The following is a 22,692-nucleotide window of genomic DNA, read 5'->3' on the forward strand; positions in this document are numbered from 1 at the left end:
CTAATATTTGAAAGTTGTGAGAAAGTTGGATTTTCTGGCTTTCTAATGTCGAAGTGGCATATAAAAGTTAAGAAGGAAGCTCAAAGTGAAATATAAAAGTTAAGAACATTAACTTAAATAAATAAAAAGAAACAGTTGAATATCAAAACTTTTAAAAACAGGCTTATTTAATAATTTGGCAGAAGAAAATTAAGTTCTATACATACATCAGACTATAAATTGTTAATTATTCATACTATATTCCACTTAAGTCTTTATATTCTGCAAATTTTGGAGTTTGGTAAACATAAATTAAAAATTTGTAATAGACTATTTTTTATTGATCAAAACTTTATACTAGAACTTTATATATAGACAGGTTATGTCTATGAAAATCTGAATAAAATATCAATTCCAAAGCAGGGTTTAAATGAGAAAATTTAAACATCGTAAAAAATGAGTATTGAGAATAAAATTAGAATTACATCACATGCTCACTTATTCCATCAGCAAATATAAAAATTAATGTTATGCATATTTCTATGAGAAGATTTTTTTGTTAATGACCTAATATAAAATATTTAATTTTGAAGAATTTTTTTATAACTTCAAATTTAAAAAAAAAAATATCCTTATCATCAAAACAAATTACTTTGAACAAAAATTAGAAATACGTTCTTAACAAAAATTAAAATAATCATAAAAACGCATGGAAATAATTTTAAATACAAATTATGCATTTTTTGACAATAAAGTATAATAAGAAAATACCTTCTATTTTTGGTTTTGAGTCGCTCACTCTTTCTTGAAATTTTTTTTTATAGAATAAAGTTCGAATTCTTTGTTCATAATGAACAATTCTGAAAAAGAAAATTTTTTAAAGTGAATGAAATTAGTCATTGCTATTTATTTATTAGAAAAATAACAGCATAAATAAAATAACAGTTAAACACTCACAGCCTGACAAAGGCAGGGGCATACGGGGCAGTTGCGCTGGTCCCCAAATCGAATTGAAACTTTATTTTAGGTTACCTTCATTAATAAACTTTTTTTAAACAAAATATCTGTACAGTGTAGAATCCATCAGTTTTATGTTAGCTTATTGGCTTAAGTGAGCCATCGTAATTGCAAAAATGAATTCTGCCCTAATGTCAGCAAGGATATGAATTTATTTTGTGTAGCTAGATGACGAAGTCAACAATCAAAAAACTGCATTTGGCATGGACATAGAATTGTCAGAAAATGAATATCATGGACAGAACGATATTTCGTCTGACCATTGGAGGGGGGGGACTTTATAGCTATTTTAGGTTCTAGTCAATTTTCTTGTTATAAAAAGTATAATGAGGTGAAAAGTTTAAATATCTCCATAAAGTTCAATTCTTCATTAGTGAAGTAGTGAAGCAGAGGAGGGCCCCTAAAGAAGTTTTTGCCCCAGGCCCCAATTAGGCTAAGTCCGGCCCTGCAAACACTTTAAACATTATGAATCTGCTAGATGACTAAATGTACAGAAATCTAGTAGTCACAGAGTTATGCAAAAATTTAACAAAGAAAAACTGTCAGCTAATTCTCTCAAAAACATAATTCTGCAGACAAAATAAAATTTGATCTAATGATCAGATTTTCAAATTTAAGTGATAATATTTGGTTTGATAAACACATAGGATATGATAATAAAGGATAATAATTAACAAAATTATACAGACACATGAAAACATTTTCTTTGAAAAAAAGATCTTTTATTGATGATTGAGGATACTTACAGTGACATATAGGTGGTATGGTGAATTGGGTATTGTTAAGAGAATTGTCAAAATTTTTAACTAATTTTACTTTTTTCATCTTAGGGGTACTGACACTTGTACTATTACTAAACGAAACTCAGTGTCACTACAGCCCATAGAGGGCTGTAGTGCCACGGGCGTCCATGTACTATTACATACTCCTTAAATTTTTTAATACATCGTTCCCATACTAATTTGAGAAATTTTAGCATGTGTTGTGCTTTAAGAATATCAATAGAAAAGAATACTTAATAGAATACCAATAATTTTAAATTTAATCATTGACAAATATTATTCTGCTAAAAGCTTTTGCTTCAATGCATTTTAAAATGAACAAACTGAGAGTATTTTAGTTAATTAATTTAGCATGATTTCATTTTTGTTTCATAAAGCTGCAGAAATGGTTTAAAATAAAGTCAGCTAATTGACTATTTAAATAATTACAAATATTTCAAGTACATTTAATTTAAATAAACTATAACTTTAATCATAACATTAAAAAAGTTGAAAAAGGAGATTCCTGATTGAGATGTACAGGACCTGTAAATTGTGATGAACTAAAAAAAAAACATTTTCTACTTAAAAATCTAAGGTGAATGACACTATTTTAAAAATATATATGATTTTATTTTGATGGCAAAAAAAAAATCTTTATTTGGTAAGGAGCCACAATAAAACAATTTGTATATTTTATCACCTTCAAATAAACTGTACATTTAAAACAATTACATAACATATTTTTAATAAAAAAAATTTCCTTATGTTAAAAAAAACAAGCTACTATGATTTTCTCATTTAAATTAGTTTTTAAACTTATTATTAAATTTTGATAAAATCCAAACTGCTTTGAGCTATTATTAAAAGTTGCTTCGATGTAAAAGTTAAATTAATTTTAGCTATTATCTCATTTGTCTTTAAGTGATTAATATGTATTTCTTACAAACTTTATTTTTACATGCAGTAAAGCATTATTTATGTTTCTCAAACATTTCTTTCACTTATTCATTTATTATTATCATTTATCATCATTTCTTTGATTATAACTTTTATTTATTATAACTGCTATTTATTATTTATCTCTTTCATTTATTTGTCATTTCAATAGTAGTCCCAGTTTATTCTTAATCTACGCAATAAAAAAAAATTTTTCATGATAAAAACTATTGGTTATAAGTTTTATTTTTTGAAGTATATAATTGTTTCACCTGGATTTAAAAATTTCTAAGCAAGGCTCTGAAAAAGAATCCCAGCCCCACAGTTTCACCTGAGTGAGTACCATAAAAAGGTAAGGGTTAAGGATAGGGATTTGTCATTTCAGAATAATTAAATTGTTCCTGGAAAAGGAATGGGGTATGCATAAAAGATCAGTACTATCGAGAAACTTTTTGCAGTTTTATTTAAAAATAACTTCATTCTTGAAATTTCACATCTCTGAGTGCAATTTTTAGAGATATTCCTACAAATCAAAAATTGTTTTAAAAGCACAAAGCAATTTCACTAAAAGCACAAAGCAATTGTAATAGGTGTTTCGCTAACTATATTAATAACTACCCTGATTAATAACTACTTACATCAATAATATTAAATTTAAAACTAATACTTATTATTTTATAATGAATTTATATTTTGTTTACTTTTAAGTTATATGTCCTTTGGCTTATACATTATATTATATCAGTCCCCTGAAAGACATAAAAGATGCTTTACTGTTCTATAATTATTTATTTTGCCTTTCTTTAAAAATGGTAATTTAATGCAAAAAAAAGTTAAGAAAATTTTCTTAACAAGGAACTTTAATTATTAACTGAGACTACAAAAAAAAATTATTTTCTAATATTAAGTCACAAGGAATTTAATATTAAATTGAGGAATGAAGGGAAAATTTCATTCAATGTGAGGCTGGTAATTTTCAGTAAAAATAAATTTTCATTTCGGCAAACAGTTGGATTTTCATGCTATTTCAAGCTTTATTGTATTACAATTCAATTTTAAATATTGTAGAAATAATTATATTAAGTTCTTATTTTCTGTAAAGAAAAATATACCTTAAGTTAAGCTTTAAACAAAATCACTGAAGAGAAAAAAATAAGACATACTTGCTTATTTCAAATAAAAATCTATCAGCTCTAGCCATATTATCAATTTCCATGCTATGTTCTTCCAAAAGGACTTTTTCCTCATGACTAGGCATAAACTTCAAAAGCTTTAAAACAAAAATAATGATATGAAATAAAAGATTATAAGAAAAAGAATAACATACATGTTGTTACGTAATTCCCATACTTAATAAATAGTTTTAAAATCCTTGTAAAAATGAAGCTAAAAAAATATATGCAATATGAGTTGCACAGGGTTCCCACTCTTTTATCAAAGCAAAAATTAAGCACTTTTAAGGACTTTTATCAAAAAAATTAAGGACTTTTTTTGTAGAAATTAAGGACCTTAAAAATGATTATTTATCATCAAATAAAACATCATAGATTAATAATAATAGATTAAAAAAATGGAATAGCTTTTCTTCAACTCAGTCATGCTTTAAAAAATTTAAAAAAAAACTAAATAAAGAAATGTTTAATACAAATAATCTGTATTTAATTAAGATTAAATTGCATTTAATCACCTCACATAGCTTTTAAGAATATAAAGAAAAACTCAAAGAATTCAGATTAAACATTAAAATTTTCTATTTTAAAAATAGGAAGAAATTGTGTTAACAGATAGAAATATATAAATTAAGATGGTAAATTCATTAAATTAATAAAAAGAAACTAACATTAAAGAAACTAACAAATATAAGTTTATTGAGGTTAAGACAATTATTTTAAACCAAGTAAAATCTAATTATAATAAGCTAAAGATTTATTAAAATCACAAAATATAAAAAATTTAATGATTAAAATCAGAATATATTCAGTACCTAATAATCAGGAAAAAAGAAATAAATAAACTACAAGGAAAACTTATTAATTAAAATTAAGAATTGAGAAACAGAAATGATAATTAAAATAAGTGCTAACATAAATATTGAAACACAGGACAAGGCAGGATGTAATGATCAATTGAAATAAAAATGAAAAAATTCCATCTAAAAATTGAAAATGAAATGAAATAATTCATTAAGTACAAAATGTATTGTGAATGAAGGGGAAAAAACAGCAAAACATAGTGGAATCAGAAACATCATTCATAAAAAAAGATGGAATTAGAATTTCTCCAATTAAAAAGTATTGTGTCTTGTATAGAAATTAAAGGAACTAAATTAATCGACGATAAAAAAAATTTGTTCTTAATAAAGTATTGTCTGAAATTATAAAACAATAATTTGTCAAATAAATCAAAGGCAATGAAAATTGGATGCAAATATGGTTTATATATATATATATTACTTATTATAAAATAGGGAATAATGAATAGTGATTTGGTCAAATAGTCAAATATCTGGCCAAATAAAACGGCCACCTACCCAGTGATCAAACAACATTTTTAAAAAAAAATCCTTAAGAATTTTTATTGTTTATGTAAAAATAGGCCTGGGCATTGTAAGAAATTTTATATCGTGATTGATCGTCAGTCAGACATCGCGATGTATCGCAATTTAACATATGTTTGAAATTTATCAATGAGAGATCTTAAAACCAATCAAAAATAAATTTATAACAAAAGAAAATGCTAATTCTAAAAAAAAAATTTATTCTATAACATCAATAGCATTGCTTAATTTTTTCAATTAAAATAAAGATGGATTGACTTAAGACTGTCTTAAGGATTGACTTGCCTTAAAGTAAAAACAAACACAAGCTTTATTTAAATTTTTTTTTAAATTAAAAACAACTTAGATTTTTTAAAAATAATAATAAAACTGTTACAAAATATTTTACATACATTACAAATTAAAAAAAAAAGAAAATGTCCACTTAAATAAAACATTTTTTAAATTATTTGTTGAAAAAAAAATGTGCTTTTGAAACATTGTTAGGCTTTTGTTAATTACTTATTTAAAATAATAAAGTTGTATTGACTAATGGTCAAATGGTTTTAATGTAAGTTTTTTTATTTATTTATTATTATTTTCCTTTCTGAAAATGAAATAGACTAAAGATTTAAATGTTTAAAAATAATACTCACTATCTGACAAATTATTAAACGAATATGTATTGAAGGAATTTTTAAAAAAAATATAGATATATATTCTATATTTAAGAGCACTATTGCTAAATTATTGAAAAGCGTTAAAATATTGCTTAACTTTTTATTTATTTTAAAAAAATTTAGTCATTTTAACTAACAACCAAATTAAAAAAAAAAGAAAGAAAGAAAGAACACAAACTCTGTTTCAATTTCTTCAAAAATAAAAGCAAATTAATTAAATGTAGGCTTTGTTCTAATTTTTTTAAACTAAAAGCGACTGAAGCTTTATTGGTTTAAAAGCTTATCAAATTATTATACTTAAAAAACTAAACTGAATGGCGCGACAGCCCATAGAGGACCAAGGCCTACTATGCCCAGATTAGTTTTCTTAACCTTGGGCTCTGGGGTGCAACGTGAATTAAATATATTTTTTAAAAAAAATTACTTTTTATGACAAAATATAAATTACTTAAATACAAAATATATAAAATAATAAATTGTATCACTTTTAAAAAAATTGTGGATATTTTCCCAAGATAAAAAAATTGTTCCAACCAACTAGTGATACTAGAAATTAAGGACTTTTAAGGACCGTGAATCAAAATTAAGTACTTTTAAGGGCCCTTAATTTTCAAAATAAAAACTAAGCAGTTTTTAAGGACTTTTAAGGACCGTGGGAACCCTGTTGCAACTTAAAATTTAAGTTAAACAGTGAGGTCACTTAAATGGTGGAAAAACCAGCATTACTTGAGAACTTTTTTCAGGGTGATAACTGAATTAAACAACATTCTGAAAAGAGCCTTTTTGTACAAGTAATGTACTGTAATTTTTTTTTCTTCTTAAGCGTTGCTACACAAAATGGCTAGTGTACAGTTTTTTTTTCGCTGAAGACTTACTTCTTGAAGGGTATACGGCTGGACCGGTAGAACAGAGAATTTTTAAGTTAGGATGAAAAAACCTTTTTAATTTACCGCTGGTGCATTATAAGAAAACATTCAAAATTCCCTGGAACAATCTCTAAAAAAAACAGTTTATAGCAAGAAATCAATGCAATCAAATGAAGCAATCATTTATACTTCTGTAAGGAATATAATTTTGAATGCACAGTTTAAATTTGAACTCAATAGGTGGCGAGCTGTTATTATAATAAGTAAGTAAAATATAGTCTTAGGAAAAATGCTTTTAAAAATTTCAAGTTATCATGCTTATATATTTTACCAGCTTATAAACTTCTAGGTACATCCTTCTAGTGAATTTAGGCATCTCTTAAAGAAACCATTTTTACTAAATTCCGAAACTCCAACATTTTTTTAAAATATTCAAATTCTATGTAAACATGTTTTGCAGAAACATTAAAGAAAAAATTAAGAAACAGCAAAGAAAAGAAGCTTATTGTTATAAACCTAAAAAAGAATCAGACTGATTAGAAAATATTTGTGAATTCATAGCAAATAGCTGAATTTTTCAACTGATCTATGACATATGAAACCCACAAGGGAAGAACGGTTTAAGAGAAATGAGAAAGCTGATTCAGAGAAAAATGATTTTTTCAATTTTCTCGGAAAGATAGGGTTTTTTCATAGTACCGTCCAGCCTCACTGTATAATAACACTCAGAAAGAGACTATTTTTCACGTTATTACTTTGTCAAAATTAAGTAATGCTCAAAATGCAACAGATGGAGATCCAATTGTCCTTTTTTGAGAAAAATTGACTTAAACTGATCTTCCCCCTTTGGTCTTCATATACATACTTATATAATAAAAATAAATAATAAATACCTGCTCAACCATATCTTTTGGTAACTGTTCCTTATTATCCATACTTAGAATTGTTCTACAAATTTCTTCATTTGAGAGTCTTAATTTTGATAACAATATTGTACAATTTTGAGCACGCCTACCATCAATGACAGAGAGTTCTCTTGATTTGGCTTTAGTCACCACTGCTGGTATATCTTCTTCAACTGAACCAATGCACTACAAATTTCACAAGTACATTAATCACAAGTACTTAAGAAAAACATAATGTGCATTCATTTAAAAAAATGCAAAATGCTGATTTTTTTTCAGAGAAGGTGGAGACTTGTTAATTAGGGTGTATTTAAAAGTTTTTTCATAATTTTGAAACTAAACTAATGTAGAAAAGCTGTTTCAAAGAAAAACTGACTGGTTTAATTTTGACAAACCAAATGTCAAAAATGTTCTTTTATAATTACCAATAATGTTGAGAAATTCATATTTCACTACTATATATATATATATATATATATATTTCATCACAGTTTTCAGATCAGATTAGAAATAAACAGAAAATCTCAATATTTACAATCATACAAAAGTTGTACAACGAGAAGAAATTTTAGTACAAACCAAAATCTGAAATACTTCATAGCTTAAAAGGAATATTACATATGAACGTACACAAAAAAATTGAGAAAAAAACACGGAATATCTTTTTAATTTTACCTTAAGTTTAATTTTATACATTAAATTCAACCCAATAAAAAAAAAATTTTTTTTCAAATTTTTATGAAATTGAAAAAAATGTTACCTGTTGTTTTTGATAAGCAGAAAATGTCTTATCAAATTCTTGCAAATCAATATCTTTGTACAGTTTTGTGTCATCAAGTTCTTCCCAAACTGTTCCCTCCAACTTGCTCTACAACAAAATAATTACAAAACATTGGTTATATCCTTATAAATTATTTTTTGAAATGTATATTAATAAGCAAGTTTGTTTTTCTTACTTCTGGTAGTTTACACCAATTAAAAGATTTCAATGGATTTGATGGTTGAGGAATATTTTTAGACATCACTCTTGACAAATTTAAAGGTTTGTCATTTAATGAACCTAAAAAATTTACATAATTCTTACAGAAAATAATCACAATGAATCAATTAATAATAAATCAAAGAAGATACACAAAAACATAATATTCAATAAAGTTTCTACAAATTAAAATCATTGAAAAGTTACCATACTAAAATATTTGTTTAAAATTCATTTAATCCTATAAGCATTGAGCTCCTGGGTAAAATTGTTCAAAAGTTTCCTTGTAATACACTAATAACAAGGGGAACTGATTTTCTGATGCAGTTAAGTTTGCAGCTAAGAAATCAGAAAAAGCCAGGACTAACGCACATAAAACTCGATGAAGCTAAGAAGAAAACCTAGATTTCATTGAAATCATCTCTAATGCCTGCTTTTTACATGAATGTTTCTTTATTTCTACCAAGAAAAAATTTTTAAATCTAAAGATTGTCATTTATGTGCAGAGTTGTCAGAGAGTGCAGTTTTAAAATTTAGGAATTTTGTTAACTTTATAACAGATTTTTTTACATTTGTATAAATGGAAAACTAAGTTAATAAATATATAATTTTCCCCTTATTTTTTTTTTACCTAACATGTCATTTTCAGAAAATTCAACATTTATCAACAACTTTATATGCCTCGATATACTTCTGGTTTTATATCATAGTCAACAACTTGGGGTTAAGATATTGTTATTGATGTGCATCGTCAGCGAGAGAAACTTTGGATTAGATTATTATTTAAGTGCGCGATTGACAGAGAGTATAATTTTAAAAATTGCCTGCTTTATAATGGTAGTTCCTGAGATTGGAAAAAGTTTTAGTTAATATACGTAAAATTTTCACCTCAAAACTGTGCTGTCTTTTATCTTACGTATCATTCTTACAAAATTCAATATTTACCAACAATCTTATTTGCCCTAGCGTACTTATGGTTGTATGTAAAACCATTTCAAAGCATATAAATACTTTTAAAATTTTCATATAACTACTAAAAAGCATGACAGAGTTTTGTGTATCCTGACTGCATAACAATGATAACAGAATATTATATTGAAATTGAATGCATTAATATATATTGTATTTATGAGAAATAAAGGCTGTATTACCAATACGAAGTGGAGGTGGTGGTGGAGGTCCAGGTGGTGCTGGAGGGGGATTTGGGGGTAACGCATGTGGAGGTGGTGGTGGAGGACATGGTACTATTCCAGGTGCTGGGGTTATTCCAGCTTTAGCATCATCAGATAAGCATCCAGCTTTAGCCAAATTTTCCACTTGAGTCCTTTGTTGTTTTTCCATCTCAAGCTACATTTAAAAAAAAATATGAATTAAATGAAGGGTATAGAAAAGTTTTGATTATGAAATCTTAAAATCAAAAAATAAAGTGTCTTAATAGGTTTGAACACTCAGGGATTTTAAATTTATGAGTTTTATTTATTTATTTTTTGTTTGAAAATTGCCTCAATACTCAAAATGATGTAACAAAAAGTATATAAGCAAGAGATATGTCCAAGTAAATTAATCTTGTATTTATGCAAATCCACTCAGAGATCACTGAATGTATCCATAAAGTTTCAAAATAATTTATTGGAGCTATATCTTTTATGGTGACTAGACTGAAAACTCGATGAAAAGGAATCATTGGAGGAGAAAAAAAAAATTTAAAAAAGCCCACATTTTAACATGTATGAATATATATATATACCGTAATTTCGCAGAGATAGGCCACGGCGTAATTGACTTAAAACTTGAAAATTTAGTAGGAAGGCGCATCTAACGGGGTGGCCTATATAGTATTACTTTTTTTTTCTTTAAAACATTTTCTTCCCAGAAACCACACAGGAAATTTCATCATCATTTTTTCCACCTGTTACTGTGCTTTCTATTTATTTTTTCATGCTTAATGTTACTCCAAAGAATGGTCAGAGCACCTGGAATTTTCCCCTCCCTACACTCCCCAATCCTTTCTTAGAATCACTTTCTGGAGATCACTATCCACAAGAGAACAAAGTCTCTCTTTCCCTTCTGCCATATGAACAGCTATTGAGTGTAGAAAATGGAGTGGAGAAGTGTAAATCAGAAAGGAATGAATGAAGGAAATCAGGGTGGGGACAGTGATAACTTAAACTGTAAAACAAACGCTCCCCCCCCCCCCGCATTTCTTAGGAAATATTACTCCCACTTGTCATAAATGCCTCTCTCCACTCCCCTTTTTTCTTCAGCTGCTTGTTAAAAACATGTGAATGTTTGATGAACAAAGGGTGCTGAAGAGCTTGGGATAACCTTGAATAATCTTACAATTAAAATGTTCCAGATGAATTTCAAACTTTCAACTGAGGGTCAGTGAAGAGGGGGAAAAGCAAAGTGTGTGAGAATTTTAGACAGGGATAAAAGAAATACCGTCCTAGGGGAGTCATTTAAAAAAAATTGATTTGAGAAGCAAAAATAGGGGGAGGAATTGCTAAAAATAGAAACTTGTTTTAAATGCTTTGGAGAGCGCTTTTTATTGTTGATTTTTCATTGCTCATATTTCTATCTGATTTAGACCATCTTCCTCAGCTTATTATTATTTTTTTTAATCCATTTATCTTCAATTCTGATGTGTTTTTGTTTTATTAATGTTTTTTTTTTCGATAATATTTTTGTTTCGTTTATACTATTTTCGTTTTGTTTTAACATAAAGTTATCCATTTTAAATGCCTCGGATCAAAAAGAAAAATTATGCAGCTGCGTTTAAGCTGTCAGCATTTAAAAGAGAAAAAGAAATTGTGATAAATGACTTCAAAAAAGCGGAAATCATCTAGGGACAAAACGAAACCGAAAGGGAGGCTGAAAGTGTGAGTAACGGAGATTAACCCGAAATAAACAATGTACTAGTAAACCTAATTTGCTCTGTTACAGAGAGTTCTGATTTTGAGGAATTTTTAAGTGCAATGATATGAATATATAGTGATAGGTGATATCTAAATAAATAATTCTTTAGTTCTTCTTTGAACAAAATTTGTTTGGATTTATCTTTTATATCTAAAACAGGATTTTGGATTGTTGATTTAAAGGTATGATCGTTTTATTTTTAACAATTTTCAATCTTCTTTTAATGGTTTTTGATGTATTATTTTATTTATATTTTAATGGTTACTTCACATTAAAATTAGAAAATGCTATATTTTACTTAGAAAGTTATTGAAATCTATTTTAAATACTAGGATTGCTTCTATTTTTTTTTTTTTTTGTATATTCAATACCCTTTTATTGGTTCTTATTTAACTATTTAAATTATATAAATATGTGCATTTAGAGCATGTGTTAACTCTTTAATCAATACCTGCGTTAAGTTCAAAATTCGTTAATTGCTAAAAATTTGGCACGGCGTGTACGATGGTGTTGCGTATCCGGGGAAAATCTTTTTCCTTCCTGCCAATTTTTGAGGGTGCGGCGTTTCTCCGCGAAATTACTGTAATTTGTTTTGGTGAATTATATTATTTTAATAAACAATTTAGCTTTAATCATTTCAAATATGTGGAACATCAAGCTAACAAACCAGATAAGTTGCATGTCTTTATTTATTATCATATCTAGTATTTATCTCCTATAAAAAATTTCTATGGTAAGGTTGATAGGACTTTAGAATTTCATGCAAAGAGTTTCATAATGATCACATTTAATATATATTTTTAGAATCATAGTCAAAAATTTAGTAAAAATATATACATATTTTAGTGGTTGCAAATTAATATTTAGAAAAAGAAGCAACAGACACTATCAAAATTTGAAGAATCACTATTGAGTATATCAGAATTCATAAAATTTATTGCCAAATAAATAGAGACAAATTTAAGTTAATTATTACAACCATGTTCTAGTTTTATTTGGTAATTCATAGGTTTTGATGTTTCAGTCTAATATTCTCCAACATTAATTTCTCAGACTTTGAGAGCTTTTTTTTATATTTTTTTTCCTGCTTAAATAATAATTTAGCTATGTTCAAATCTTGCAGTTTTTTAACTTTTTTTGGCAAGGATTCTAAAAATACGGATTAGGGGTGAGCATTGCAAAATTCCTTACAGAGTTTGAAGTATTTTTTTTTCTGTTTGGTGATTTTAGTTTTTTATTAAATTTTTAAAACTACAGAGGAAGGTGGTATTTTTTTGCAGAATTAGTTACTAAATAATAAAAAAATATAATGATAGAAATAAAATCATTTGAGGTATATTTTGTTAAGTATATACAATGCATGCATACAGAAAACTTCTTTCGCACCAATTTAGAGAGAGATGAATTCAATAAATTAACTTACAGTTTAAAAGTAAAATAATATTGAAATAAATAATTTTAAACAAAAGCTTGTGAAAGGTTGTGCACACTTAGAAAACAAAAGTAACATATTAAACACATTTTAAAATAAATTAAGGCAAGAATAAGTTCACATTAGAAAAGCCAAGTTAAGCTTACTTCAATAACATTACTTTTTATTAAGCTGATGCACATAAATTATACATAAATGAATTCAAAAACATATTATAAACCTTTTTATTTAACAAATTATTTATAGTGATTCAGATAAAGAAAAAGTTTAAAATCCTAAATTTTCAAAAAAATAAATCTGGGATTTATGAAAGAAAATTTATTTTCTTAAATTTACAAGGATAAGCAAGAAAAATGCATTGTAAATGCCGAGACATAAAAAAAATTTGTCTTTTTAATTCTTTTATGCATCTGTTTCTCTTCTCATACAGAAAAACTTATATATTTAATATTATTTTAGAGTAATAAATTCTTTAAATTAAAAAAAAGATTTAAAAAATCTGATACATGGTTTATTGAAATATCTATATTTTAAAGATAAACATACCACTAGATTCAACTCATTCATTCGATATTCTAATTCTGAAATTTTTTGTTTGGCCTCTAAGTGTCCCACAGTCTCTTTTTCGAGCTTCATTTTCATTTTATTTAAAGATGACTGTAGATCCTCCTAAAAAAAAATTATTTTCATTAGCTCTGGCAATTTATAAATAAATTTTACAAGTAGCAAATATAGCTTACTTTTTCTTGTGAAGATTGCTCCAGTTCTTGTTCTTTTTTGGATAATTGATTAGATAATTCAATATTTTCTTGTTCTAAGGTTTCAGCTTTACCGTTAGCTAGCTTTACTTCTTCTTCAGTTGCTAACCTTTAACATTCAAAATTATTCAAAGATTTAACATTTATTTTAATATATATTTACCTTACTATACTAATAATTGGTATACTTCCTCATCAATTACTATACTAATAACTATACTAATAGTTGGTATAATGATAGGTATACTTCCTCGCGTGCCCTTTAATAGGGCAGGTCGAGGCAAATCTTTACCTTACCTTACTATACTGCATTTGAAATACATTGTGATCATTAATAAAATGGAAAACATAAGCTATATTGCTTAATAATATGGCCCTAGACTTTGTGACATAGGCAACCCTAAGTTATATTTTTGAGAGGAAGAAATTCTCCTTTTACCGAAGGAAATTTCTAATTTGACTGAATCATTAAAAAGTATGTAATATCTTAGCTTCAATAAAAAAAAAAAATTTCTTACTAATATTTTTCCATTATGTTAATTTTTTCCACCAATATATAACTGAATTAATGACTTAATTCTTAATTATTCTAGTCAATGAGATGTGATTGGTCAGTAGGTTGGCATTGAACTGTTGTGAAGAACTGGGGTTCAATCCCCAGTAGCAGTTTGAACCCCACCCAGCTTCAGATTGATGGTTGCCAGTTTTTTTGGGAAGTAAAGGCTGTCTTAGTATGTTGCTGACCATATTGCTACAATCAGCAATCACCATATTGTGGAACCCTAATATCTGTGAACCCTCTTGCACACAAAGAGCTAATCTAGAAACGATTTACTTTTATTCTAGTCAATAAAGAAAATAACGAACCATTTAATAAATATATATAAAAAGATAGAAATTAATTCAAAGCTAAGATGAAGACAATTTTTCACTCTCTCAGGTATCGAATAACATAATTTAGTAATCAGCAAATCTCATCCAAAACTGGATATAAATAAAAAATGTATTCTGAGAATCTTCAAAATGAAAATATAGTTTCAGTAGTTAAAAATTTAAAAAATAAAGAATAAAAATTAATTGTAAATAAAAAAAATTGCTGACTTATTCAAAATATCTTCATGTGTTGAATTTAAAAAGTTAACAATAATAAAGTAGGTACAGAAATAGTAAACGTGAATTTATGCCTAATACTTCCAGTTAATAAACACAATAATTAATAATTATTCCATAATTAAATAAAACCAGCATATAAACAGAAGAAATAAAAATGATTTTTTAAAAATTGTATTGATAATTTGAAGTATGAATTACTAATTTTTATTCTTTTTCTAATATTTTCTGATACATTATACCAGTTAGTTGATACTAAAATAGTAGTTATAAACAATTTTTTTAAGTTTTTTTACAAATACTTCAAATTAAAATAGTATAAACATTTAAAGAAAATTAAAAACAATTATCTATATATTTATTTGCCTTTGTTGATATACAATTTAAACTGTAAAAAAGCATGTACTATTGGTAGTATTTGTAACACAAAGCATACTAAAACCAGTCAATACCTTTCTATCCAAATTACTTTTTTAATTTATGTAAATATATAAATTATGGACGTCAGCTCTTTCTGAAATCATTTTCATAAATTCAAATGCTTAAATGAGAGTTTTTTTTCACAACTGATACTGTCAACACCACACCAAAATCATAATTCTTTAAAAAATGTTATTTTATAAAACATCTTAAAGTTTACTATTCTATATACTGTACAACGTAAGGCATAAAAGCATATACCTTGTATTTTAGACTATGTGTGACATTCACATTTTGATTGTTATGTGTGGCATTCCTTATCATATGTATGACATAGATAAAGAATGATACAGTTGATCAAGGAGTAATTAAAAAATATGTTCAAGTAAAGGTTGCCAAATTTGCAGATTTGTGTTTTTGTTACAAAAGGCTTTGTTTGCTTGTAAATATCCAATGAAGTGGTTATAAACATACTTCATTAAGCATGTAAAGAACAAATAAAATATTTTCTTGTACTGTTTATTCCGCCCAAAAAAGACAATATTTTGAATGACAATAATTAATATTCATAAAACTTTCAAAATTTTCCATGAAATGAAATAACTTACAAGTGAACTATTTCTCGGACATTGATGTTAATAGGTGAAACATCTGGATTTTCTCCATTTTCTCCTTGAAGTATAATTTGTTGCACAATTCTATCAAATAATAACCAATGTTGAGGGCAGGCACTGAAATCCACTGCAAAGGATAAAAAAATTGCTGTGTAAAAGTATAATATAAAAAAATTGTAATAACTTAGAGCATTTTTTTACTTACAAAAGAGCGGCTTGATAAAAGCAATTTCAAATTTTTGTTAACAATTGTATTTATTTTATTTTTGAAATAGCTTAAGTTATTAGAAGTGTGTGTTTTTTGCAAATACAGCACAAAATAAAATATTTCCCAACCAAATTAATATGTTTTGTTTCTATTAACAATATAAAATCTTTACCATGGTTTATATGTTTTTGATGATAAAAACTATTTTAATGCAAACTGTTTTGATAAAAACTATTTTGATAAAAATTATTCTGATGAAAACTATTTTGATGGATTTTGGCTCTTTACAGCATTTACCAAAATTAGATGAGTTCCCAAACAATCTTTGAAAAATAGATCGATCTGATCATAAAATGTCTCAATTTACAGCATCTACATATATTAAATAGAGTGTAGAAGGAAGAAAAATTAAATCAGGGCAGTTCTTATGTCTCAAAGGGCCCATGACAAAATTTGCATTAAATAATTTTCATCTAAACTATATTGATAATATGTAATGATTTTTTACAGAACTCTGAAAAGAAAAATATTCAATACGTTCTGAAGAACACAGAACTGATTTTTTTAAAATTTATTGCTATTCACCTCATTTCAATAATCATTATATTGATTTTTGACACATCATTTATTTCCAACGAATATTTTAAACATGATTGCAGGGATGGGATAGACTGGCCCACCAGGACAATTCTCAATGCACCCTTTTCAACTGGCACCTTGCAGCCTGGTTACTTTTAGTTGGAAAAAAAAACTAAAAATAGTAATTTATATCAATTATGTTTTGAATCTTCGTTTTTCAGAAGAAGAAAAAAGAAAATAATGATTTTTAATATTTTTCATTTATCTACATTCTTTGTTGTTTGCTACCCTTCGCTGAGGAAAAATCTTTTTTTTTCTTTTTGCTCCATCACACCACAATGGGAAAGCATAGAGAGAAAGCAATTTTTGTTTTGTTTTTTCTTAGCTAAAATATTTATTTAAATCTCGAATGTTAAATACCTTTCTAAAAATATATCAAGAATGGCCATTCTAAAACATCCTGTAAACTAAAAGTTTCATAGCAAAAATGCATTTTCTGGCAAAGAGAATTATGCAAGGAAAATGCATGACAAATATATTTAAAGATATACTCTTAATGCAAGACAAATACATTTGAAGGTATACTTACAAGGTAGTTGAATGCAATGATACAACAATGAAAGCAAATGAGGATAAGCGGGTGTATGAGATAATTTCTTTTTCAGCAATTCTAACATGCTTTTAACACTCTTGGTATCAATATGAACCTGTTTTAAAGAAGTAATTTAAAATATAAATCCTAGAATTTAAATTTTTTGAATTAAATTTTAATCAAACCTTTATATATATTATTTTAATATACTTACACATTCAAATTTCCGAGCCATTTCTTTCTCATCTTCATTTCGCACCATTTCAAAAATATCTAAATGCCTAAAACATTTAATAATTTATTTATCGATTATTCAAATTCAGTCATTGAATGCAAGAGTTTTGAAAGTCATTTATTTTACACTCACCATTTTTGATTTGATAAGGTTTCAGTATTTACCTCATAACTTCTTCCCAAACCAAACACATCTGCCTAATGCGCCACTAAAATTTGTTTAGTTTTGTTTTTCTTAATGAGGAATTTGTTAACCTTTTCAGCATAACTATTGGTCATAAATATTATACCATAACTATTATAATTATTATAACATTATTATTAGCCAACATATAGCTATTAACCATTGATTTTTTTCTAGCATTATTGGTTCAATTTACAGGAATTGATCCTACAATCTAATAAATATTTCAATTTTTAACTCTAAAGATTTGATTATTTAACAACATGATCAAAGATCCGGTTCCCAAATTACTAAAAATTTAAGAGATCAGGAGATAGTTATTTCTAACTTGCTAATAAGATAAATTTTACTAATCTTTAACCAATTTATTCACGAGAAAATTAATTGAAGGCATTCACTGAATCGCTTGACATTATGGGCTTTCTTATACTATTGGTCAAATCAAATGTGTTCTTAAACCTCATCTATATTAAAGATGCATGCAAAATCAAGATATTAGATCTCTTTTGAACATCTAGCATTATTGGAACATTAAGGATCACTTGAGTTTTTCAGCAACATTCCAAAATTCCTCTTTTTCTTTTGGCCTGAACTTCTAGGAATATTTTTTATTCTATTTTTACTTTTGCATTATTTTTACAACTAATTATCTCATTTGTTAAACGTTAAAAAATCTGCTTTCTTTTTAAATCCTTTTCATTTTTTTTTCAGATTAATTTCTTAACCCATTTATACACTTGTTTTCTGTTTTTACTTCAACTCAAATGATTCTATATTTCCTTTTCATTTTGTTGTTTGGAACTGATGATGGTACTCATTAATAGTAGTTAGTCTTATTAGTACTTATAATAGTCTTTCCAACTTGTTTATTTGATCTTATTAACCCCCAATGCCTGGAAGAGTGGTCCTCATGCCCGTCAACGGGGGGGGGGGGGGGTCTCGCCCCCCTCCAGCGATATCATCCAGGCGGCATTTTTTTCTCTTCTCTTTTTTTTTTACAAGCCAAAATTACGACTTTTCCGAAATTCTTTCACTGTCGGATTTTTCATCGATGATGAGATTTAAACGGATTTCAAAGTTATTTAAGTTTCGTCCATTTCGGGATTTTGTCCCAGACCCGACTTGTCAAATCTTGCTGTGAAATGTGTTTTCAAATTTAGCTTTTTTTTTCTCCTCCAAGAGTAACCATTTATGATAATTCGAAGCAAGATGACTGATAATACTAGCCAAAATCCCAACTTTGCCGAAATTCTTTCGTTGTCAGATATTTCATCGGTGATGAGATTTAAGCGGATTTCAATGTTATCTGAGTTTCGTCCATTTCAGGATTTTGCCCCAGACCCGATTCGGCAAACCTTGCTGTGAAATGTGAGTTTTCCAATTCAGTTTTTTTTCTTTCCTTCAAGAGTAACCATTTATGATAATTTGAGGCAAGATGACCAATATTACAAGCCAAAATCTCAAAAACCATTTCTCTCGTATTATTATTTCCATGACACAGTCTTAAATTTTAAAAAAATTTAGTGATCTTAATTTTTAGTTAGTTATTAATGTATCATAAAATTCAGATATTAATTCTCTGAATAATATTAACTCTTAATTAGAGGTTTAAGTATTTTTTAAGGGAAGTGTGATGAACTTACATGAGTCTTTTTGAAAGAATTAATAAATTTTAAATGAAATAATCATGGCAGTGATGTAAGCTTTTTTTTTCTTTTACTTTCAAAATATTGGGAAAAAATTACAAATAAGAGTACCTATTAAAAAGGATTCTTTATTATTCAAAATATCTTATTTATATTGTTAAATTCTGTTTAAATAGCACAAATTATTAAATAATTTATATTTTCAATTGGTATATATAAAAGCTATTTTTCTACTATGAATTTTTTTACTAATTCCAAATGACTTTAACATTTAAAAAAAAAAAAAAAAAAACATTTAATTTGTTAACTACCCTTCAGCTCATAATTTTTGAAATTCTCTGATGATTGGATTATTATTTGAGTTAAAATGTTTTTAACCTAAAATAAATTGTTCAGGGCTCAATTCACATCTTTAGAACAATTAATCATCACAACAAAATTTGATATTCTCTATGGAAAATAGTAAACATATATGTGATCCTCAATTCACCTTTATGAAAGTTTCTGTTTTAAAAATAAAATATTATATTTTACTTTTAGATTTTTTTTTTCAAGAATCCTAAGAATTCTGAAACAGTAAATTGAGCTACACTCAGTCGAATCGACACTTCAATCATTTTATTTGGATGGTTGCCGAGTTCAAAGTATTAAATGTTGTAATATTGGATTCATTAATTATTTCAATACAAATATGGTAAAAATAGAGGAATTCTTCAATTCCGAGTATTCACGGAAAAGTGGCAAGTCTGTTTGATCAAGCCGTTACCGGCACTATGACCTTGTGAAGCTCAGACAAAACCCCGGAGATTTCTGTCAAGTTAAAAAATCGAGGATGTTTTAAAAGTGGTTAGCTAGAAATGCCTCAAGCTATATTTTCTCACGTTCTCTCTTACTGTTTCTAAGAAGAAAGACAATATCTTTGTCCATGTCGTTAAGAAGGAGAAGAAAGGGGCTCAATGCACATGCTTATAACTCATCGAAATTATTTCAAAATAAACTTTGGAAGCTCAAGTTTTGTGGCACATTTGAACTCTTTTATTTGTTATGTTTTACCTTTGATTATCAAGCTTTAGCCAAATACAAATTGTATATATATATATATATATATATATATATATATATATATATATATATATATATATATATATATATATATATATATATATATATATATATATATATATATATATATATATATACACATATATATATACATATATTTACATATATACATATATATACATACATATATATATACATATATACATATATACATATATATACATACATATATATATACATATATACATACATATATACATATTACATATATACACATAGATATATATACATACATATATATATACATACATTCCGGTTTTTTTAAATAAAATTTTATCCTTTTTTTGTTGTTATTTTTTACTTATTATTTCCCCCCCTTTTTCATATGTCTATAATTTTTCTTTGCTTTATCTTCATTTTGAACTTATCTAATGAGTTCTGTTTACTTGCAGCTTATGCGCAATAAATGAAACTTATTGTTTTTCTTAACTTTCTTCGTGTTTTCTTGTATTTATTTATTTATTATATATACATATATATATATATGTATATATATATGTATGTATGTATATGACAGTCAGCAAAATAAACTTCAACACCCCCCCTCTCAAATCAGTTAGCGACGGGCCTGATGGTCCTTACATAAAAAAAACCCTATTTTTGAAAAATGTGTTAGTTATACCAGGTGAACACTTTTTCTGTTATCCTCACTCTACAATTAAAAAAGCACTGTGCTTGAACTTCAAAGTCAACTAAAATTTAAAAGATCAATATGCTATGCATAATGAATTCATAAAGATCTAGCTACAATTAATAGTAATTCAAATTCATCCTTCGCTGTAACAACTAATAGTAATCAAAACTTGTCTTTAACTGCAATCGTTCTTTTTCAACCAAGCGAACTATTATGTTTTCAATTGTTACCAACACATCTGTCTTTCTACTAGGCTGACTTAATGACAATAAACTAAGATTTATTAATCTTCAGTTGTATTTATAAATCATTTCATAAAATAAATTAAATGTTTTTCAGAGAGTTTCAGACAGATCATATTTCTGCAAAATAAATCCTAATATGGAGATGCTTAGGCTACAACATCTTTATTTTTTTTATTTTGAAAAATAAAAAAGAACCATAACTTAAAAGAATATATAATTCAATTTCCTTTTCTCTTTAGTTGCAAAAAATTCATTTTATAAAAACTTTTACTTCAATAACTGTGCCTTTAATTTTTTTCTATCCACACGGCTTAAGCAAATGCTGTGTAGAGAGTCCCTCTAGCACACGATTGTTACATTGGAAATTGTATAGGTTCGTCTCAAGAATTTGACGGCACAAGATTTGTACAAACTGCATTGGCCAGTTTATTAAGGGGCCGCCATATTAAATGTTTTAAATTTTTATGGGCAGGGAAAAGACCTATTCACCTTGCCCTTGTTCGTGTCCTGCTTTTTCTGCTCATATCATTAATTGTATTAGTGTCTCTCTATGAGGCTGTTGTGGAGTGGGGAGGATGATGGACTAACAGATAATGAACGGATGGTATCATGGACATGATCTAGGTGTTCCTGGACCAGAGGGCCCCAAAACAACATGTCCTTGAAAACCTTTATTTTAAAAAAACGTTTCTTAGAAAAGAAACTGCAGTTTTAAGAGGATACTAGGCACTAATGGGTTCAGCTTTATTGCCATTATTCAAACCTTTTCTACTGCTTTATATGAAACCAGGTTTTTTGAGAGGCAGAATTGGAGCAACATTTATATTTTCTATCTTCTTTCACATTTACATTTCACAATCTTTGCTTATTATCACTTTTGAAAACACTAGCTCATTCACAGAAGTATAAATACAGAAAACTACACATTAACTTTGCTCACTTGTACCTTTTTGCTTTTAATATGCTTTTTAAATTTAGTCCTTTAACTGTCAGTCTTAATTCAATAAATACAAAATCCCATTAAATTTTTTAAAAATATTCTTACCTATCAAGGGTTGCATTTTCATGACGCTTGAGACTCTCCATAATTGGTTGTATTCCTAACATTAAAAATTCGTATCGCAGATGCAACCGGAATTCCAAATGATCTTCACCTGGTCCGTAATTGATGATTGCATTAATAAAAGACATGATGGCTGTTTTCAAGCTAACCTCATCATGGTACATACTAGTTTTTCGTCCCAAATCATTTACAATAGTCTGGAATGAAAATGTTAAAGGGATTCATGCCGATTAACATTAATGAACACAATAATAAAATGATTAATAAAATTGT

At 27.0% G+C, this 22,692-nt stretch overlaps 1 protein-coding gene across 3 annotated transcripts in view; it reads right to left on the reverse strand.

Annotated features, from left to right (window-relative positions):
* Window positions 1-22,692, reverse strand: part of DAAM (disheveled-associated activator of morphogenesis-like protein) — a 107,381-nt gene that overhangs the window by 15,226 nt on the left and 69,463 nt on the right. For all 3 annotated transcript variants that reach the window (XM_043044586.3, XM_043044580.3, XM_043044578.3), the window contains exons 8-19: window positions 22,402-22,616; window positions 17,506-17,572; window positions 17,289-17,406; window positions 15,907-16,039; window positions 13,751-13,877; window positions 13,557-13,679; window positions 9,814-10,009; window positions 8,640-8,743; window positions 8,444-8,551; window positions 7,672-7,869; window positions 3,860-3,966; window positions 751-839 (exon numbers count right to left, since the gene is read on the reverse strand). In XM_043044586.3, coding sequence (XP_042900520.1) covers window positions 751-839; window positions 3,860-3,966; window positions 7,672-7,869; window positions 8,444-8,551; window positions 8,640-8,743; window positions 9,814-10,009; window positions 13,557-13,679; window positions 13,751-13,877; window positions 15,907-16,039; window positions 17,289-17,406; window positions 17,506-17,572; window positions 22,402-22,616 — 1,585 coding nt within the window. The remainder of the gene's footprint in view (window positions 1-750; window positions 840-3,859; window positions 3,967-7,671; window positions 7,870-8,443; window positions 8,552-8,639; window positions 8,744-9,813; window positions 10,010-13,556; window positions 13,680-13,750; window positions 13,878-15,906; window positions 16,040-17,288; window positions 17,407-17,505; window positions 17,573-22,401; window positions 22,617-22,692) is intronic.

Source organism: Parasteatoda tepidariorum, chromosome 11 (assembly GCF_982258835.1).
Source record: "Parasteatoda tepidariorum strain Cologne lab strain chromosome 11, Ptep-v5.0, whole genome shotgun sequence".
Taxonomy (NCBI): Eukaryota; Metazoa; Arthropoda; class Arachnida; order Araneae; family Theridiidae; genus Parasteatoda; species Parasteatoda tepidariorum.